Source organism: Phoenix dactylifera, chromosome 1 (assembly GCF_051530095.1).
Source record: "Phoenix dactylifera cultivar Ajwa chromosome 1, Ajwa_hap1_PhDact_Kaust_v1.1, whole genome shotgun sequence".
NCBI classification, from domain to species: Eukaryota; Viridiplantae; Streptophyta; class Magnoliopsida; order Arecales; family Arecaceae; genus Phoenix; species Phoenix dactylifera.
In genome coordinates, this window is record NC_143190.1 from 1,885,919 (window position 1) to 1,905,201 (window position 19,283).

The 19,283-nt window shown below is 36.7% G+C and overlaps 1 protein-coding gene across 8 annotated transcripts in view; it reads left to right on the forward strand.

Moving 5' to 3' along the window:
- LOC103705736 (putative cyclic nucleotide-gated ion channel 6) overlaps window positions 1–18,842 on the forward strand; it is a 30,637-nt gene extending 11,795 nt beyond the window's left edge. For all 8 annotated transcript variants that reach the window (XM_008789577.5, XM_008789578.5, XM_089929019.1 and 5 more), the window contains 6 exons: window positions 1,756–2,332; window positions 7,724–7,936; window positions 15,171–15,475; window positions 17,335–17,446; window positions 17,586–17,822; window positions 17,952–18,842. In XM_008789577.5, the coding sequence (XP_008787799.3) occupies window positions 1,756–2,332; window positions 7,724–7,936; window positions 15,171–15,475; window positions 17,335–17,446; window positions 17,586–17,822; window positions 17,952–18,629 (2,122 nt within the window). In that variant the 3' untranslated portion in view covers window positions 18,630–18,842. The remainder of the gene's footprint in view (window positions 1–1,755; window positions 2,333–7,723; window positions 7,937–15,170; window positions 15,476–17,334; window positions 17,447–17,585; window positions 17,823–17,951) is intronic.
- The last annotated feature ends 441 nt before the right edge of the window (window positions 18,843–19,283 follow it).

Consider the following 19,283-nt stretch of genomic DNA (forward strand, 5'->3'; position numbering starts at 1 on the left):
TAATCATTATGGCTAAAATGCAATGAAGTTGAACTAAGGTTCTCAAAACAGTATTGGGTGTTGCACTAGATAGGAACTGGGTTGGTACGTACTGTTTTGTTTTGATACATAGTCCGCTGGTAAGCTGTTGACACCTTTATCAAGAGGGAGAGGAAGGAAGAGGAGGGAGATCTGTGGAGTGATTGGTGAGAGCATTTGGTGAGGGTGATTGATGAAGGCATTTGGTGAGGAAGATTGGCAGGGGCTATCGACAGAGAAGCTACTCAGGGCCGGCAGCGGCGATAGCATCGGAATGGAGGGGAAGGGTTTTGAAGATAAGAAAATGAGAGAGGGAGATCGGGACTCATGAGGTGGGGGATTTTATATTAAATATCGTTAGGCCTAGAAGAGTTGGGACAGAATTGGTCCAAACTTCAAACCGCGTGGAACGAACTAATTCCGGCTCCGCCCCGAAGTGAACCTGCATATGGACCTAGTTCTACATGATTTAGTTTGGTATGCTCCAAATCGGGCAATTTGAATTGGTATTGCAGACCTTGGTTTGAACCATATTTTTACTTATAGCACTTGATTGAGTTCTATATTTTTTATCATCTTGTCAATTTGCTGAGGGCCTAGTGTCTGCACTCCCAGTTTCCCACATCCTCATTTCTTCAATACGATTAATAGTTCTTTGGGGTCAAGAAAATTTTCAAATTGAGGCTTAATAAAATTAATTAAATAGTTGGAACTTGTGAGCTGTAGATAACAAGAAATTTAGGTAATCTGACAATTTCTGTAATCTTGTGAAAGTTATTGAGTTGATGCTGATGGGTAACACCTTCTAGAAAAGTGGTTCAGCTTATTAACTTAATCTTTTTTTAGTTCTAGGGATGCAGTGATCTGTCATTTGTAAAACATTGGGAAACATAAGAATATTGGAAAACCAGCAGAGAGAACATATCATGATCTTAGAAATATGACTGAAATCGGAGGTTTTGTTTGATGATGCATAATAATAACAAATTAGCCATCAAGCCAGAGTATGGAACCATACCATATTAACATGTATTAATAGTTTAGCAAAGCTTCTGCCAAGTGGGTCCCATACGGTTTACTTGGGGAGACCTGCACATGAAGGCGAGCAGCACAGTCAAGCCATGTGTTGGTGTTGTTCATGTATTCACATCTGTAGGTGCAGCATGATTACTGAGAACTTTATTACATTTTCCACATTCTCTTCTTGGTTTCTAATTCTCAAAAGTTCATAGAGGATATAGCGTTAGTAATCAGAAAAAAATTATATACAGGATCTCTGTCTCTATCTCTGTTTTTTTTCGGGAGTCTATACTTTGATTTATGATAGATGTATGCTGCTGCATCAATAATCCAGGGGAACTATACCCTAAGGTTTATCCAGAGGAGAGAGTTCAAGACAGATGAAACATGTAAAGTGGTTGAGGCAAATAAAGGCACACAGACACACAGGCGCGCGCGCGCGCGCACAGAGAGAGAGAGAGAGAGAGAGAGAGAGAGAGAGAGAGAGAGAGAGATGATAATTGTTCATGATTTATTGCCCCAACAAGCTAAATTGCAATATCTACACTAATTATTGTACTACTGCAAACAACTTCCGTTAATGTAATACTTTGTTGATAGAACTTTTCTTTCAGTCAATATAATCACAGGATTCTGTTATTGAAGATGCAAGCGACTCCTTTTTTACTTTGTGAACTGACATTTAAATTTGGTGTATGCTATGTGTTTGTGTTGTAGGCTGGAGGAGTCAAGTCCTAGGCTATCTTTTGCTTCTGATACTGGCAGAATGAACAAGTGTGGTTTCAACATTGAGGGATTTCGCCCTGGATCAAAAAACCCATCAAAATCCTTCAAGGGAGGAATGAGAAGGGGATCCGAACGACTTAAATCAATTGGTCGATCTATAGGATTTGGTGTTTCTAGGGCAGTTTTTCCAGAAGATCTTAAAGTTTCTGAGAAAAAGATATTTGATCCTCAAGATAAATTTCTTCTGAGAATGAACAGGCTTTTTGTCGTATCATGTATTATTGCTGTAGCATTGGATCCATTATTTTTTTATCTTCCTGTAGTTGATGAAGCAGCAGTTTGCATTGGTCTAGATAGAAAGTTGGCAATCACAACAACCACATTGCGGACACTCAATGATGCTTTCTACCTTCTTCGGATGGCTCTTCAATTTCGTACTGCTTATATTGCTCCATCATCTCGGGTTTTTGGCAGAGGTGAACTTGTGATTGACCCCGCACAAATAGCTCAGCGGTATTTGAGACGCTACTTCACCATTGACTTTCTTGCAGTTCTACCACTTCCACAGGTTTGAGGCATATGTTTTGTTTTGGGTATTTCTATCATTTCTTAGAAGCCGTACAACTCTTCATATTCAATTTTCTGTTTCCCAACTTTTGTGCCTGTATTTGATTTGCTTTTAGAATTCTTCGTCTTAGATTCTGATGATACTTACATGTGCAAATATTGCATTTGAAACCTTATATGCCATTGTTTGCTGCCATTGTTACTTATCCAGAAAATATCTTACAACTTTAATAGTTATTCTCTGGAAAATCTGAAAGTTCTGGCATTGACCACTTGTGGACCATTCATGATTAGATGTCAGATTCATACATCGCCCTCTGTTTGTTATCAGTAAACAAACTGACTAACAAACTACTTACCCTTATAAAAATTCTGTATTTTTTTTACAGATGTGTGCTTTTCTTGGACAAATCATTAGATCTGGCTTAAAGAACAAGCCTCTTCTGTTCATTCATTACTAGAAAATATGCCAGCAGTAAGTATTTTGTGAATTGTGTGTAGTGGTTCTGGGTTCAAGCCTGGAAGGTGGCATTCCTGCCGTTTTCTTGAAAAGGAAATTCATCTCAGACTGGTTTTGCAGATTGTAAAAATTCAATGCTTTTTAGCTATTTTGCATGGAATTTCTATTATTTATATTTTACTTGACAATATTTGTAAGTTCTGTGATCTTTGCTAACTAAAAATATTAGCATCAACCTGATTGATTAGAATCTGCACTTTGTTGATTCACCTAAGAATAACCTTTTTCGTAACATAGTGACATTTGGCTACCGATACTTAGATCTAATTAAATTCCTGGTTTCATTGAGATGATGAATGCATTGCTTACAATCTACTTACAGAACCTTTACAGAGAATATCATGAACAGAAACTTTGTAGCTGTTGAAGAATTAGTCTTAGTTTATCGTACAGCTATACTGCGAACCATACATAATAGCTCATGACTTTTATCACTCTTTGTTAAGAAGATATATTTATATGAGAAAAAAAGGTGTTATAATAATATATGCGTGTATTTGGTATGATAATCTTTGTATAGGACTCCTTGATTCCTTTGCATACTAATGAAAAATGCCTGGTATTTCTAGAAAATGTCTATAGGAAGTTTAGAAGGCGGTTCTCTGCTCGCATGAGCTTATACTATAACTGCTATGATAGCCTTCCCAACCTGTGAACTTGTCTTCTAGGTTTCATGGTCCACCATTTTCTTGCCTAAAGCTGTCTCGGCACGGAATTTTTCTTCAAATCTTGGATGGTTGAAGCCACTTTAATCTACTCAATTTTTGTGATGCAGGGGCCTGCTTGACATGGATTATGCTTCATAGCCAACCCATTTGGGGAAAGGCTTGGATGATGAAATGAAAAGTAATATCTTTAAAGCATCTCTCATCGATTATGACGAAACAACATGAACATATAAAAGAAACATCCTTAAGGATGAATTGGTTTGATAAGAAAAAAAAAATCTAAGGATGCACGTGTCAGAAATATGTGTCCAGGGTTACTTAAAATAAACTTCATGTTCTTCAATATGTTACAATGCAATATGTTACAATGCAATAGTTAGAGGTAACAAAACAGTATAAGAAGGTACTATTTATCTAACAATTGATTGATAGGATTTTGGGATTATTTCCTATTAAATCATGATTCCTCGTTAAACAGTTTCTAAATGAATTCTACAAGGATCAATGTTCATATGGGTGTTAGTATCTGTCCAATGTTACTTACATTCTTGATGTGCCATGTTATATGTATTTTAGAAAGGCTTTCATTAGTTAAAATATATTCTTTTATCCTTTTGGTTAAAGTCACCAACTGTGGACTAAAGGTGATTGTTATTGATGACCATGATTTTGAAAAGCTAGCCTTGAGGCTTAAAAGCTTACGCCTTGAGTGAGCCGGTGAAAAACAGCCTCAGGCTTCCACCTTGGGATCGCTTGGTAAGGCTTTGCATTGATAAATTAAAATATACCCGTTACAATGACCTTTAGGGCAAGAAAGAGGCATACAACTCTTTATTTCTGCATATCCTTTCAAGATTAAAATTATACAATTTAGGTTATAACGTCATCAATTGTTAAAATAACTATTATGCCTTCAGGAAAGATGTACACTCATTGCATTTCCTCATCTCTATTCTCTATAATATTTTAAGGTTCTAGCCTATGCTTGACGCCTTAAGCTCTTGATCCTTGATGGAAGTTAATTGATGGTTTGGATCAACCCATGAGTGATACTCCTAGTGTCATTATGTTATCTATAATTAATTGAATTAATTTTTTGTGCGTTATGCTTTGAAGTGCCTTGAGGCTTATGCCTTGTTAGTTTAAGCTAAACAACCTTGCCTCTATTTTTAACCTTTTAAATTTTTTGAGAAATGCTTTTAGGCTTGTAAAGCAACTGTTGGTGATGTGGTCATCTGGGATGCACTTTGCTCAATAAGTTTGGTTATATATTTCCTTTTAAATGTTTAGCATAATGACCAATCTGATCTTTGCGTAGTTGTCCCATTTGTTTCATTTTTTTAATCAAATTTCCCCTATTTCTTTTCGCGTCAGAAACTGCTTTAAATTTTAAATCATTTGCCTATTACAGTCTTCTACATTTGAAGTCTTGCATGGGGAACTGTAATCAGGCCAAACAACCTACTTGACCTACTCCACAGTCTATATTTTTTTGATCCATAAGGGTTTTGCTTAAGCATGGTTTGGATTCTTTCCACTGGGAACTCTGGATCAGCAGCTCAATTTATAAATCAGTCAAAATTATACAAGAAAAATTTCAATCTCTTGGTACTATGTTTTCTAACCCGTCCAGCAGTTCTGTGACCAGTGCTTTGTCATCCATGGGCATCTGAACCTCTTGCGTAACTTTGGTGCTCTACCTGTAATAAAAGAACTGAGAAGTTATATTTGGAAAACTATTTGCATTATGTAACTCATTTTATGTAACATTAACTACATGCCTTGTCCCATCTGTATGGCATTAGCTTGTGGTTTGAATTAAATGAAGTACATTTTACAATTGATTTTCATTTTTGACATCATGTTTTAGTTGATGCTGATTTTTATGCCTAAAATGAATCTTGCGTAAGAGAGATCACTTATCATGCATAAGAGAGATCACTTATCATGAAACATAGATGTCTAGTTGTTAGCAGTGCAATCTAAGCATGGGTTTTATGTAGCAAGTTGCACCCATCTCAATCTTAGAAATCAAACCAAACAGACATATTGAAACACAAACTTGATTTTTTGTTTTGGTTATGCGTATATAAAACTTGAGCCAATCATCTTTGAACAAGAAGTATTTGTGAAGTACCTGAAGATTGCCATTGTGCAAATTACTATATTGTCTGAGTGTTCTGCCCATTCATTTCCCCTTGTTTTTACCTATTATAGAAAGAAAAGGCTTAATTATTCATTGCCATCTATCCAACTGACTACCAACTAGTGATTATTTTATTTTATGTGTATATTGATGCAGACTGGGTGCTTGTGGAGTACCTGAAAATGCATGAATAGGAGTAACTTCTAACATTGTGCTAATGTATGGTCAGAATCAGAATGATCTGTGTTGGTTGGCATGCCTATATTGTTGGTTTCCTTCTTGGTTAATCCTAATTTAATGAATTAAAAAAACTACTTATTGTGACTATTACTAATTTTCAAGTACTTTAACAACCTCATGTGAAATTCCTGTGACTTATGTATAACTCACACATAACAAATCTATCTGACTGATTTTCAAGCCATTAGGCTGTACTTTTAGATGTAAGAGTGTTGTTGATGCAATTTGGATGATGTAGTAGACTCCCATTATTTCCAAGTTCCAATAAGTGACACCAAATTCAAACTAAAAGCTCTCTCTTTCTGATATTGTCTTGCAACATTATGTTACAGATAATATGTGTTAGGAGGCTTGGTTAGTCCGCATTACATTTTCATTGGCCTACTGAAAAATGACAAAATGCCTCATACGCGATTGGGTAATACAAATGCATTCTTTGGTCAGAGCAGAAAATATACTCATATTAGAGTAATTAGCCCTACTGCCCTATGCCATCAAAAGTAGATTTGTGTCAGATGCAATGTTTTAGAAGTGAGTTTACATATAAAAAGAATACCATAGAGGAATTGGTTATGTTATGACATATTTTACTTCATAGTGAGGATTCAACCTTGAGTACTGACACTATATTGATTCCCATGCACTATGGTCAAAGGGCAGAGCCATGTTAGTCTGAAATAGATAAATACTAACAAAAATAGATAGATAGGTGCATACTAACAAAAATATCGGAGTTGGGGGACCAAGCCTGCCCCCCACCCCACCAACTGTGGCTTCCATAGCATCTGGACTCCTGCAAATGTTAAATTATGGGAGCTTTCTTTCAAAAAATGACAGAGTCTAAGATCTCATGATCAGAAAATGAAAACTCTTTACTTCATGTTAGGAGTCTAAATCTTGGGACTCTTTCTTTATTGCATGTTATATAACTACCAATTAGAGGCTACAGATCTGATCCCATTTATTTCTCAAAGCTTTCGATGTCTTTCTGGAGAAAGGTGGGAGTTCCTCCAACAATATGCTTTTTTTAAGATCATGAAAATAGTTTGTGTCCATACATATAGGATGAGACCTTTTGCTGACAACTGATCACACTTATTAGTCTGTTATCATATTTTTATTTTTTTTCCTTTCATGTCTATAATTTCCAATTCGATCTGATATCATTAAACTGAATAGCATTTTAAAGGTAAAGATTAAAAGTAAAGAAAAAACAATAGAGTAAAAGATCAAAACTTTTAGTTGTTAAATGTACCATATAATATATTAATGTACAATATATGTACCTTATGTATATGCATTTATGCAATATAATAATTTTCTTCTAGGTAACTCCCACTCCCACCCCCTGTGAGTGGAACCCTGGTTCTGTCCCTTGGCCATGATATGATCCTATATGGGGTCACATGCCTTGATACAATTTTGTACAAGTGCACCAAAAAAATAACTAAAATAAAAAGTGCTGAGTGTTAAGGGATTGATATGGAGTTGATATGCCTCAATATAGGGCATGTTGGTTTGGCTTATTCCAGGCTGTACCGGCTTCTCTTTGCCAGCTGAGGGCTGGTGCAGTACACACTGGCGGATTCAGGGCCCACACACCTGGTATTACAATCCTTGCATTTTATTGTAGTTCTATTGTGACATTTAACCACAATAATAGCTTCAATTTGTGGAGAATTTTAATAGGTTTTAGTGGATTCTAGAGTTTTTTAAAATGCTCACACACTTTATTTAATTGAGCTTTTAACATCATTATATATTTTTTTCTTTTTGATAATTTTTCTAGACTAATACTAGTTATATAATCTTCTGCAGATTATAGTTTGGAAATTCCTGAGTACTTTAAAAGGTCCAGATGTGATGACTGCAAAAAATGCATTGCTTACTATTGTCATGCTTCAACTTCTTCCCAGATTCTTCCGGATTGTCCCATTAACATCAGAGTTAAAAAGGACAGCTGGCGTCTTTGCTGAAACGGCTTGGGCCGGTGCTGCATACTATCTGCTGTGGTATATGCTTGCTAGTCATGTAAGTACAAATTAGATCGGTAGACTTTCTGATTCATGATGACTTTTTTATGTCATGTATGGGAGTTCACTATAAAATATGTTTATGTGTGGAGGTTCAATGTAAAATATTTTTTGGAGGTGATGTGTAAAATGGCCCAGAATCTCCTCCAATCCCAGTATGGAATAATAGATGAAACATGGCCATGGATTTATCTTGTTGATTCTTGTATGATTGGGCTTATGTTTGAGTTTCTTGAACATATCTGTGCCTCAGAAGTTAGTGCGATTCTCCATATAGAACCATGCCTCCTTCCCACCTCATCTAGACCCATTTTGAGTAACAGGTAGCCATGGAATGTTGCCCCTTGATTGTATGCACTTAAATTGGTAATCAGCAAAATGCATCTTCTACATATCTGCTAACCTTCCACTATTCATGGCAAGCTATTCTCCTGTCAGGAGTTGCCTTTACCATGAAGTTGGCATTAATATAGAGGGTTGATAACTTGATATTAGTTTTGGAGCTAGTTTAGAAAAATTTATTGACATATGATGGATCTTATCTTTATCTGCAAACCTACCCTTTACAGATGACATGGTCTTGCTTGCTTAACTGAAGCATCCCCTTTTCAATTATATTGCAAAACAAGCATTGAGAATTAGAAGCATCTTATCACTCGAATTTAGGAAGAGTTCAGCATCTCACATTATCATAATTGTGGTACTCTGACGGAGTTGCATAAGCCAATATTTTGAGTTGTTGGAGTGGGACCAGATAAGCAAGCTAGTCACCAGTAGGTTTTTATCAGAGAGAAATAGGCTATTTACTTAATTACAGCCTAACTTATTAATTATAATGCATGACCCTTTGAAAGGGTTTTGAATGACACCTAGAAGCAAAATAGATGATAAATTTAATTTACGTAATCCTTGTCATCAAGAACAATCATTTCAAGAACAGCCCAATGAATCAAGGTAGACCACAATTTTTTAACATGATAAACTTGATCATAGTGAACTACCATGAATCAACTAGCACTTTATCTTATTATGGACCCTGAAAGCAAGGTACTGCTTCAGGGAACTAAAACATCAAAAGTTATGGTTCTTCAAAGTCCCAAGTTGCAGTCAACCATGAAAGACTTAAAAAAAAAAAATTAGGCATAGTTTTTGTAATAAGCTTCTTCAGAATAGCATAGCTAGTAAACATAATCCTAGACCTAAGAATTCCTAATTGGTCTCAAAACAGTAAAGAAAATACAAGTCAAGTCAAAAGGATTCAATGCCACAACAGTTGAAGTAGAATTTGGTCATCCCTAATATCCGATGGAGGGCATGGTCGAACATATTGTTGTCATTCCGGATAGGCAAGCTCAAGCAATGGACGTAGCCTACTTTTTAGGTAATTGACCAAGGGGCAAGGCAATTGCTTAATTAGCAGACAAAATTGCTGTAGTTTTTCAATGTATTTCAATAAATTATCAATTTGACATGCGTAAAGACATAAATGGTCAACATAGAAAACTAAAAAACTTACAAAATATATTCAAATATACATTAAACATAAATAGAAGTTATTAGAAGTAATAGAACATATCATTGATATCTGAGCTTAAAAAGTAGTATAAGCATGAAGTTAGGGTTTTGAATGAAAGATTTTGTGCCACTTTCTTAGCAGTCAATCTTTTTGCCCTACCTCGTTTTGCTACACTTAAATATTTCATTGATCTCCAATCTGATGTATCCCACTTGTTATTAATTTAATTATGTGTTATTTATTAAAAGAAATTAAAAGAAACAATTCCTATATCCATATTCTCATTCAGATAAACATGCAGAGTGTGTGTAGGCACGCTTATACTGTTTATAGGCATAGACGTACCATATGTCTTTAATAGATTTTATGTATGTGGACATATGTGTATTTATAAACGTACACGTGTATTTTTGCATTGATGTATGTAGGGTGCAGTTCGAATACAGATAGGGCGTAAGAGTGGACTTTACACCCACCTCTAGAATCTAACATTTGGATGTGATCTAGCCTAAAATGCCCACAAACAAAAATTCATATGATATTGGATAACCTTTGCCTACCTTTGCAGTTACCATAAAATGCCCACACTCTGAATAGACAATAGATCTCGAAATTAAATGATATTTTTTTTGTTTGTAGGTATCTTAAACTATGCATATCATATCCAACAATGTAGATTTTCATTTGCAACCACTGTCATTGAATTTGATAGTGAAGTCCTCTCCTTGCTCCCATGCACACATATATGCATGTATGTATATATGTAATTAAATATAGATAGACATGCACTTGTACATGTGTATATATTTGCATATGTGATCTTCCACACAAAGGTCACCTAGGCATCCAATGGCCCATCTATAAACCAGACGGTCACCCATAAAAAGCTATGGTCCTACATGCCCTTACATGGACTCCATAAGCATTTCCTTTTTTGTTGCAATTGATGATGAATGCATGCTAATGTAGAATAAGCTTTTGGAGCTAGGATCTAATAGGGTTTAGGAAAGTGCTGATTGCTGAACCTATAGGTTGCGGGAAACTCAATGCAGCCCATGAGCATTTGATACTGCAAATAAAATATACACATGCAGAAGTGAATTTTGAATCTGAACAGTTCTGAATGTTCCTTTTTTTTTTTTTAATGTCAGTTGGGATAGTGAGAAAGAGAATAGAAGGGAAAAGTAGGGGTGGTAATATACTCTGCCCCATCAAGCGTCTGACTCGACCGGACCTGACCCTAATAGAGTGGGTTTTACCCAACCTGTTTATAATTAGGACAAGGATGGGTCTTCATTCTAAAATCTGCAGTGGATCTGGGGTGGATGCAGATAATGGCAATATCTGCCTCCAAGGTCCGCTGAACCGAGCCGAACCAGCTAGTTTGAGGCATATCGAACTAGACCGGTTGATTACCTTCATGATTCATTCCTTGGTTCGAAACGGAGGGAGAGGGAGAATGAGAGAGAGGAAGAGAGAGAGAGGGAGAGGGAGAGGAGGGAGAGGGAGGAAGAGAGGGTTTGAAAGTCCTCACTGATACATGGAATGAAACAGGGGATTCCATATTTTTTTTTGGCCGATTTTGAAACTATTTGCCAATTTCAGTTCGAAATTTGCAAAAGAAAAAAGCAGATCCCTATTTCGAAATGAAACAGAGGATCGCTATTTTGATGAGCGCTTTCGAGCCCTCCCTCTTGGCCTCTCTCTCCCCTTTCCTTCCTCCCTCTCCCTCTCCCTCTCCCTCTCCCCTTCTCTCTCTCTCCCTCTATCTCTCTTCCTTCTCTCTCCTTTTCCCTCTCTCCCTCTCACCAACTCTTCTTGTGTTGGCACGCCTCGGAACGGCACAGTACAGACCCATTCCATGTTGAACCAGTCGCTTGTTGTTAATCCCTCCAGTACCGATTTGGCGAACCTGGCTTGCCTTGAACTTGATTCGATTATGTATAAGCCTTGATGATTATGATGATAATGGAAAAGAAATTATTATGATCGATCATGAGAAAGATTAATAATGTAAAAAGCAATAAAATGTATGCTTAGTTGTTCGTTTTTCTAGTTGATTGCTCTTCCTAGTTTAAGAGATATTTCACCTCCTAAAGAACAATATTTCTATTTCTTGTTTTTATTATTATTAAAAATTTGGTTTGTTATGTTCAATGTCCTTGACTCTTATTTTGTTTAATGTTACGTGAAGTATTGAGTTTTTATATTCTTTTTTTTATTTGTTTGATTTGTATGCAAAAAATGATTTTTCAGTTTTACCCACCCTGACCGTCCCAAGCCGCCCCATCTAACTCTACCCTTCTAACCCCACTTTGAGGCGGGTATGGCGTGGGTATAGAGTGGGTCTGGGTATGTGGTTCCCAATTGTGGAGCGGGTGTGGGTAATGGCCTACCCGACTCATACCCATCCTGTTGCCTCCCTAGGAAAAAGAGAAGAAATAGGATTAAATAGAGGATGAGATGAAGTGTAGAGAGAACAGAGACATAAATTAAGGAAAAATCCTCCAAAGTGAGCTACTTCATTCAAAATATTTCATAAGTCCTAGAAAATACATTATTCTCCATGGAGATATGCTTAAGGACACTTGGACAACCTCAGTCTGTTTATTTACCATGAAAGGATTCCCAACTTATAGTGGACCACAAAACTTTAATTTACACAATTAAGACCTTAAAAAGGATGCTGAATCAACTGAAAACTCTATTTTCTCAAAACTAATTGCATCACAAAATTAACAAAAAAGTTTCCACAAAATAGTAACATTTATATTTCCATGGAAGTACTTTGGAATGTAGAAATAATGATTGAAAAAGCTCTGCTAAATTAACCTAGAACTAAATGTGATTTGTTGGTTATAATCGTATTTCATGCAGATCTCAAAAACATTAGAAAAATAACCTTGAAAGTTAATATGAAAATTGATAGAAGTAAGATAAAAAGCCAAAAAACCGAGACTAAAATATAATTTTCTGCAAATAAAGTTATCAAAATCCTGATTGTGTAAAAAGCTTTAGTTCATCTGAGTTTTGATTTGAATTAGAATCTTTATTCAAAAATGGATGCCAGAGATGGGGATGAACCTAAGGAATATGGAACTAAGGTTCAATAAATTATGTGGCTGGAACCAGATTTCTGTATTGCTGTCTTTTAGGGCTAAGGTCTGAATTTGTTCCAAGTGAACCAGCAAGGTTAGTTTTTACCAGGCATTTGTAATATTTAAACTTTAGGTATTCTGCTGACTTCTATAAAATTGGGGGACAATAGGGGTGAAGAGGTGGGAAATAAGCATTGGGTGGTTTGGATTAATTCTTGAAAGATCAGGGTTTCAGGTCAAAAGAATGGCAGGCTAGGTTTAGTGTTTTAAACTTTTAAGGATTAAAAAAAAATCAGAAAAGAAGACTTTGACATAGATATCAAGAAAAATAACAAATAGAGAAAAGGTGAAAAATTAGGTAATACTTAGTGGCTTTGCACCACTCTAGGTCTCATAACTGGGCTTTGAAGATTTTAGAATGACACCACAAGAAAGTAGAAGCCTTCAATTCTTAATTCTTAATCAACTAATAGAAAGATGGAAAAATATGTCCTACTTATTAACTTATAGGCTGATATATATGTTAAAAAAAATTAAAGAAAACACCAAACAAAATTATTCTGGGCCCTTACCACTTCAATTATTAAAATACTTAACAAGGTTCACCATCTCTGTACCGGACCCTATACTGAACCCATTCTATTACAATGTTGGTATGCGGTTTGGTATGGTATAGCTTGGCGTATCGAGTGTTGTTATGATACGGTATAGCATACCGGTTCGGTACCGGTATGTTCCTTACTGACCGGTACACCACGATATTGACTAGTACGACAAACCTTGGTACTTAATGTTGTGCCCATCTTAGTCATGGTATGAAATACTGTAGTATCATATCTTACCATGTCATATCAGTGCTAGCCAAGTGGTAGCTATAAGATGAGAAATGGGTACATGTTTGTCTTTATTGGTTCATGCTGGTGCATGTATATCTATCATGCATTGTCACAGATTGATACACAGAATGCAGAGGTACATTCATTTATGTTATGCCTGTACATGCCCATCATATTACATTCTATACAGTACAGACCGATGCAATACAGCAGCTAAACCTTTGGATTAGATAAGGTAGAGTGGTGGTTATTAGGGTCGGCAGCTTCAGGGCCCCATAAAATAGCCGGCTGTCAAGACCAATATGGATAATGACAGGTGATTTTTTTTTCTAAAGCCTTCTAACAGCATAAGAAATCCCAATAATGGCCAGAGAACTCTCATCCTCTGATATCTTTGATTGAATGTAAGATCTCTTATTCACAATCCTTCTGACTTGGGACTCCTCAAAAAGGTAATTCTCAAGAGGAGCTGGTCAGTTGAATGGCTCTCCAATTTGTACGCAAACATATAGGGCTGCCCAGCCTAATTATTATCCTATGATCACCGTTCGAAAGTCCTAAGGTAATATGGGACTTATTCTTTAGCAGCATCACACCCCTAAGAGCTTCTTTAGTTGATCAGGGTTTGCCTTCTTACCCAAAGTAAGACTTTTAGTCCATTTAGGAGGCCCAAACTGATCATTGTTTAAAAGAATAGGAAAATGACCATATTCCCTTCTTTCTCCTGTCCTCTTGCATCGTTTTGTTCTTTTTCTTTTTCGTTTTTTCTTTTTTTGGGGGGGCGGGGGCATGGTGGAGGCTGCTTTGTGAGACCACAACAAATAACTTCATTGTGGTGATTATTATTATTATTATTATTCCAAAGGAAACTGTATTTGTTTGCCAGAAACTTCTGAAACATATTGAATCTTTAGGAAATAAGTTTCGTACATTTTGCCTAAAGCTAAATAACCTTGGGCAAAATCTGAAGCCACAGTTCTACTGGATTGAGCAAAGATGTATGGGCAGTATCATTTTATAATGGACTTCATCATCAATATACACAAAATGAACAGAACAGACATGCAGGGTATTCTGTGTATTATTCATTTCAGTTTTCACTTATATAATAAATAATAATTAACTTATTTCTATTACTTGCATTTATATGGAACGAAATATGTCCCTCTTTATTAAGAACATAAAAAAGTCCTAAAAATTGGCTTTAGGTTTTTTAAATTATTTTTCCATTTTTGTTTCTGTTTGAATTACTTGTCATCAAAGAATTCATCATATTGACTCTTAAAAAAAAAATAATTCATCATATCTGAATATGAGCATGTGCATTCACATCTCATGTTTGCACAAATGTATATTTTAAGGTTAGCATATACTCATATCAATGTGCGTTGTATCGGCCCAAACGGGACGGTACGAGACATACCATACTGTACTAAATTGGTACCGGTACTCGGTACAAGTGACATACCGACACTCGGTACGCCAAAAAATTCCGTACCATATTGTACTGACGTTGTCTTAGTGTGACACTGGTACAGAATTCGGTACCGAGACGGCAAACTTTGACGTATATACTCGTGGAACTGCCCCATGCAGACAAAAAACTACATTCAAAGGATTTTTTCTTTGTAACTATAAATTGTCTGATAATAAAAATGCTCTTGGGTCTTAGGTGTCCGCTTATGTGCCAAGTGACATTATTGATACTTATGCCGTTATTGTTATTAATATTATTACAATAATTTTGTTATTAATATTATTATAATATTGTTGTATTTGCAGATAGTTGGTGCTTTCTGGTACTATTTAGCCGTGGAACGTGAAAATGATTGCTGGCGTTTAGCTTGTAAGAATTTTGGAGGGTGTGATGCATTGTACTTGTATTGTGGCAGCGAGGATTCGGAATCTTTTGCCAAATGGAAGAATGTTAGTCAGGAATTTACTGACAAGCAATGTTCATTGGATGATGATAATCCACCATTTAATTTTGGAATCTATAAGCTGGCCTTGACATCTGGAATTGTTTCATCATATAAATTCGTTTCGAAGTTTTTTTATTGTTTATGGTGGGGTCTGCAAAACCTGAGGTAAGCCCCTTCTTTTGCTATTACTTCCATAGAAAATGATTAGCATTTCATAGTTGCAGTTGTAGTTGAGCCTTTAATTTGATTTGTTTTATGGCATGGACTATCTGTCCATCCACCAATTGGATTTGTTTGGGTTAAACAAGCAAGTTTTCTAAGCTTTTTGCGACAACAAATTCTATTGTCTGTTATATAATGCAAAACTGTGAGGCCATACGCTATTTGGACATAGTATGTTCATACTATCAACTTTAAAGGCTCATTAGCCTTATTTTTGCCAATGACTGCATAAGAGGTAGTATTTTCAACATAGAAGATCTGATTATACATTAACCCGTCTTAGTGCGCCTCATTATCTCTTCCCATTTTTCTCCTAATGTATTTTAGAGTATCATATGCTGCTAAATGAGTTCAGCTCCCCCGCAATCATTTCCCAGGTAGTTACTGTTGTCCTAACTTGTTGGTTTGGCTGAACTAAACTTCCTTAACTTGGAACTTGAAAGCTCTCCAAACATTGTCTCAGCTTTAGAGTCAAATCTGCCCTATTATTTGTCATGGATAGTTGAAGGATGTTATGTACACAGGTGCCACTTGCTTATTTGTAATTATTCTTGTTGTAGTTTTTGAGATTCTTGTGCTGATTCCCTGTCTATCAATGTGATATTTGGTGTAATATCAGCCTCAATTGTTTGTTTTGGAACCATTATAATCAGATTAGACCACCGTGGCATTGTTATTGGCCAGATAATGACTAACCTTGTTTTAATTGCATTTGAGTCCATCAGCAATCTCATGGGGTCATGATCATAGGCATCTTAACAAAACTAGAGGTGCAAGGAACATACTAGGTGCTTTATTCTCCCAATCCAATTTATCTTTCTTCATTTTTCTCAACCCATTTTTCCTCCTTACTGACATCATTATTTAGTACTATATTTCCTTTTCCTCCACTTTTTAACTCCTTAGGCAACAAATGTTTCTGCAGTTCTGTGGATGTTTGTTGCACCATTTAATCTTTGAGGTTATTCCATGATGATTCATAATGCATAGTAGACTTCGAGTCACTGCATGTCTCTGTCCTTAGGTCGATCATCAACCTTTCCTTCCATTCTTCTTGTCTGTGAGATCTATATGGTAGTTTTTCTGGTGCGGAAGGTCTTCACTTCTGCACATGCAAAGTTGACCGGAAGAGAGTGATTTCTAATCTCTGCAGAGTTGAGTTAGGAAGAAAGTGATTTCTAATCTCTCTCAGAGTTGAGTCAGAGAATATTTTAGGATCATGGTTGGCCGTGCTCTATCATCTCTGGTAACAAATTTTATCAGAAATTGCAGATCGGTGTGATGGATGAACCGCTCTATTGAGCATAATGAAATCTTTTTAATAGGTCATACGCAATGGCTAACCAAAAAACCATGTAAAATTAGAGGACATGTCGGGACCTGCTTTTTGATGCTTGCTATTACATTTGACATTGCATCTACAACTTATTCATATGTTTCACCTGCTTGAAGTCATACAAAAAACCAACATGCAGTATCTTATGCATTTGGGGTCGGCTTTATGTATCCTGTTAACCTTTATGATTTCATTTGCAACATCTTCCTCTCCTTGTTAACCACTTCACTACCTGAAATCAGCCTTCCATTTTTATTTGGTTTTGTGATCACATAAGTTAGGGATTTGCATAGAAATAAAATATGCACTCGCATTTAGAAAATGTCATATAGTGTTTTATGTTTGCAGAATGAGATGGATAACTTCAGTATGGGGTTTATATATTACATTCAGCATGCAGAATTTGTCTAAAACTGACCTATATTGTGCTAACTTGTTTTAACTTCTGCTGTAATGCTTGCAACAGTACCCTTGGCCAAGGACTACAAACAAGTACTTTTCCTGGAGAGGTTATCTTTTCTATAGCACTAGCTATTCTTGGACTCATTCTCTTTGCACTCCTTATTGGCAACATGCAGGTATTTTGATGCTTTATAGTGCCGCACTGGCATTGGTTAAGATCTGAAAAGAAAACATGGTCTGTCAACTTCTTTTAGTACAACAGACATTCTCTGCCCTTTCTCTTCTTCTTCTGATCATCTCTGCACTTCATTTCAGACTTATCTCCAGTCTCTGACGTTACGGCTTGAAGAGATGAGAGTCAAAAGGCGTGACTCAGAGCAGTGGATGCATCACCGCTTGCTGCCACATGATCTTAGGGAGCGTGTTAGACGATATGATCAATATAAATGGTTGGAGACACAAGGGGTGGATGAAGAAAGCTTGGTTCAGAGCCTGCCCAAGGACCTTAGGAGGGACATTAAGCGCCATCTTTGTTTAGCTTTAGTGAAAAGAGTAAGCGATACTTTTTCTTGTTATTCTATCCTTCAGCTAAGTGATAATATAAATTCCTCTCTCTAATTTTCTTTTGCTGCTAACTTCTTTAAAGGTCTATAACCTCGGGTCCTTTGTCCTGGTTGGTAGGTCCCTCTGTTTGAGAACATGGATGAGAGGTTGCTGGATGCAATTTGCGGACGGCTGAAACCAAGCCTGTATACAGAAAATACTTATATTGTAAGGGAAGGTGAACCTGTGGATGAGATGCTTTTCATCATTCGCGGCCGCTTGGAGAGCGTTACTACTGATGGTGGAAGAAGTGGCTTTTTCAATCGAGGTTTGCTGAAAGAAGCGGATTTCTGCGGTGAGGAATTGTTAACCTGGGCTCTGGATCCCAAATCTGGCTCCAATCTCCCATCTTCCACCAGGACTGTAAAAGCTTTGACAGAAGTGGAAGCTTTTGCTTTAGTTGCTGATGAATTAAAGTTTGTGGCTAGCCAGTTCAGACGGCTTCACAGCAGACAGGTTCAACACACATTTCGCTTCTATTCGCAACAGTGGAGGACATGGGCAGCCTGCTTTATCCAAGCAGCATGGCGACGCTACTCAAAGAGGAAGATGGCAGAACTCCGGCGTAAGGAAGAAATGGCAGGAGTAGGTGATCAGATGACTGGTAGTTCTAGCCTTGGAGCAACCCTCTATGCATCTCGATTCGCAGCCAATGCTCTTCGCGGAGTTCATAGACTCCGGAGCAAGAGTGTAAGAGAATTGGTGAAATTACAAAAGCCTCCTGAACCTGACTTTGCAGTAGATGACGCCGAGTAACCCAATTTTCGGCAGCCTATATTTGTTTTTTGTCAGTATTGATAACGCCCTTCTTTCAGTAGATTCCCATCAATGTATAAAAGCTGGAGGATGGTTCTTCAACGGTGATAACCAAGCAATTTGTAGTGTTTCTAACGTTGTTACCTTTTATTCTGTACTTTTTCGGACAGACACCAGTATGTTAGATATAATCCACTTCTGAATGCTTGAAAAGTGTGGGAAGGAAATGAAAAATTGTGAAATTTTGTGGCGCATCGCAAAGCCCACTCGTTCTTCCCTTCTCCATTTCCTAGGGTTTCACATTGTGGTGACTGCTACCTGTTTAGGCCTATCCTTTATCTACTGAATTAGTATTATCACATGAATTGAAAAAAAAAATGGGGGGAGAGGTGGAGAGAGAGAGAGAGAGAGAGAGAGAGAGAGAGAGTTGGTAATGGTGGTGAATACTGAGGTGGTAATGTGGTCATGTTTGTTTTTAGTTGTCAATTCCTAGAAATTTAAAAATATTTTTTAAACAATTAAAAATATATGGGCTATCAAATGCCATTTCTGTCTCGATTTCTATGTCATATCTATTGAGATTTTTAAAAACAAGCTCTAAATTATATCTGCTGAGAGATTAATGAAAAAGATTGGGATTCTTGGTAGAGGAAC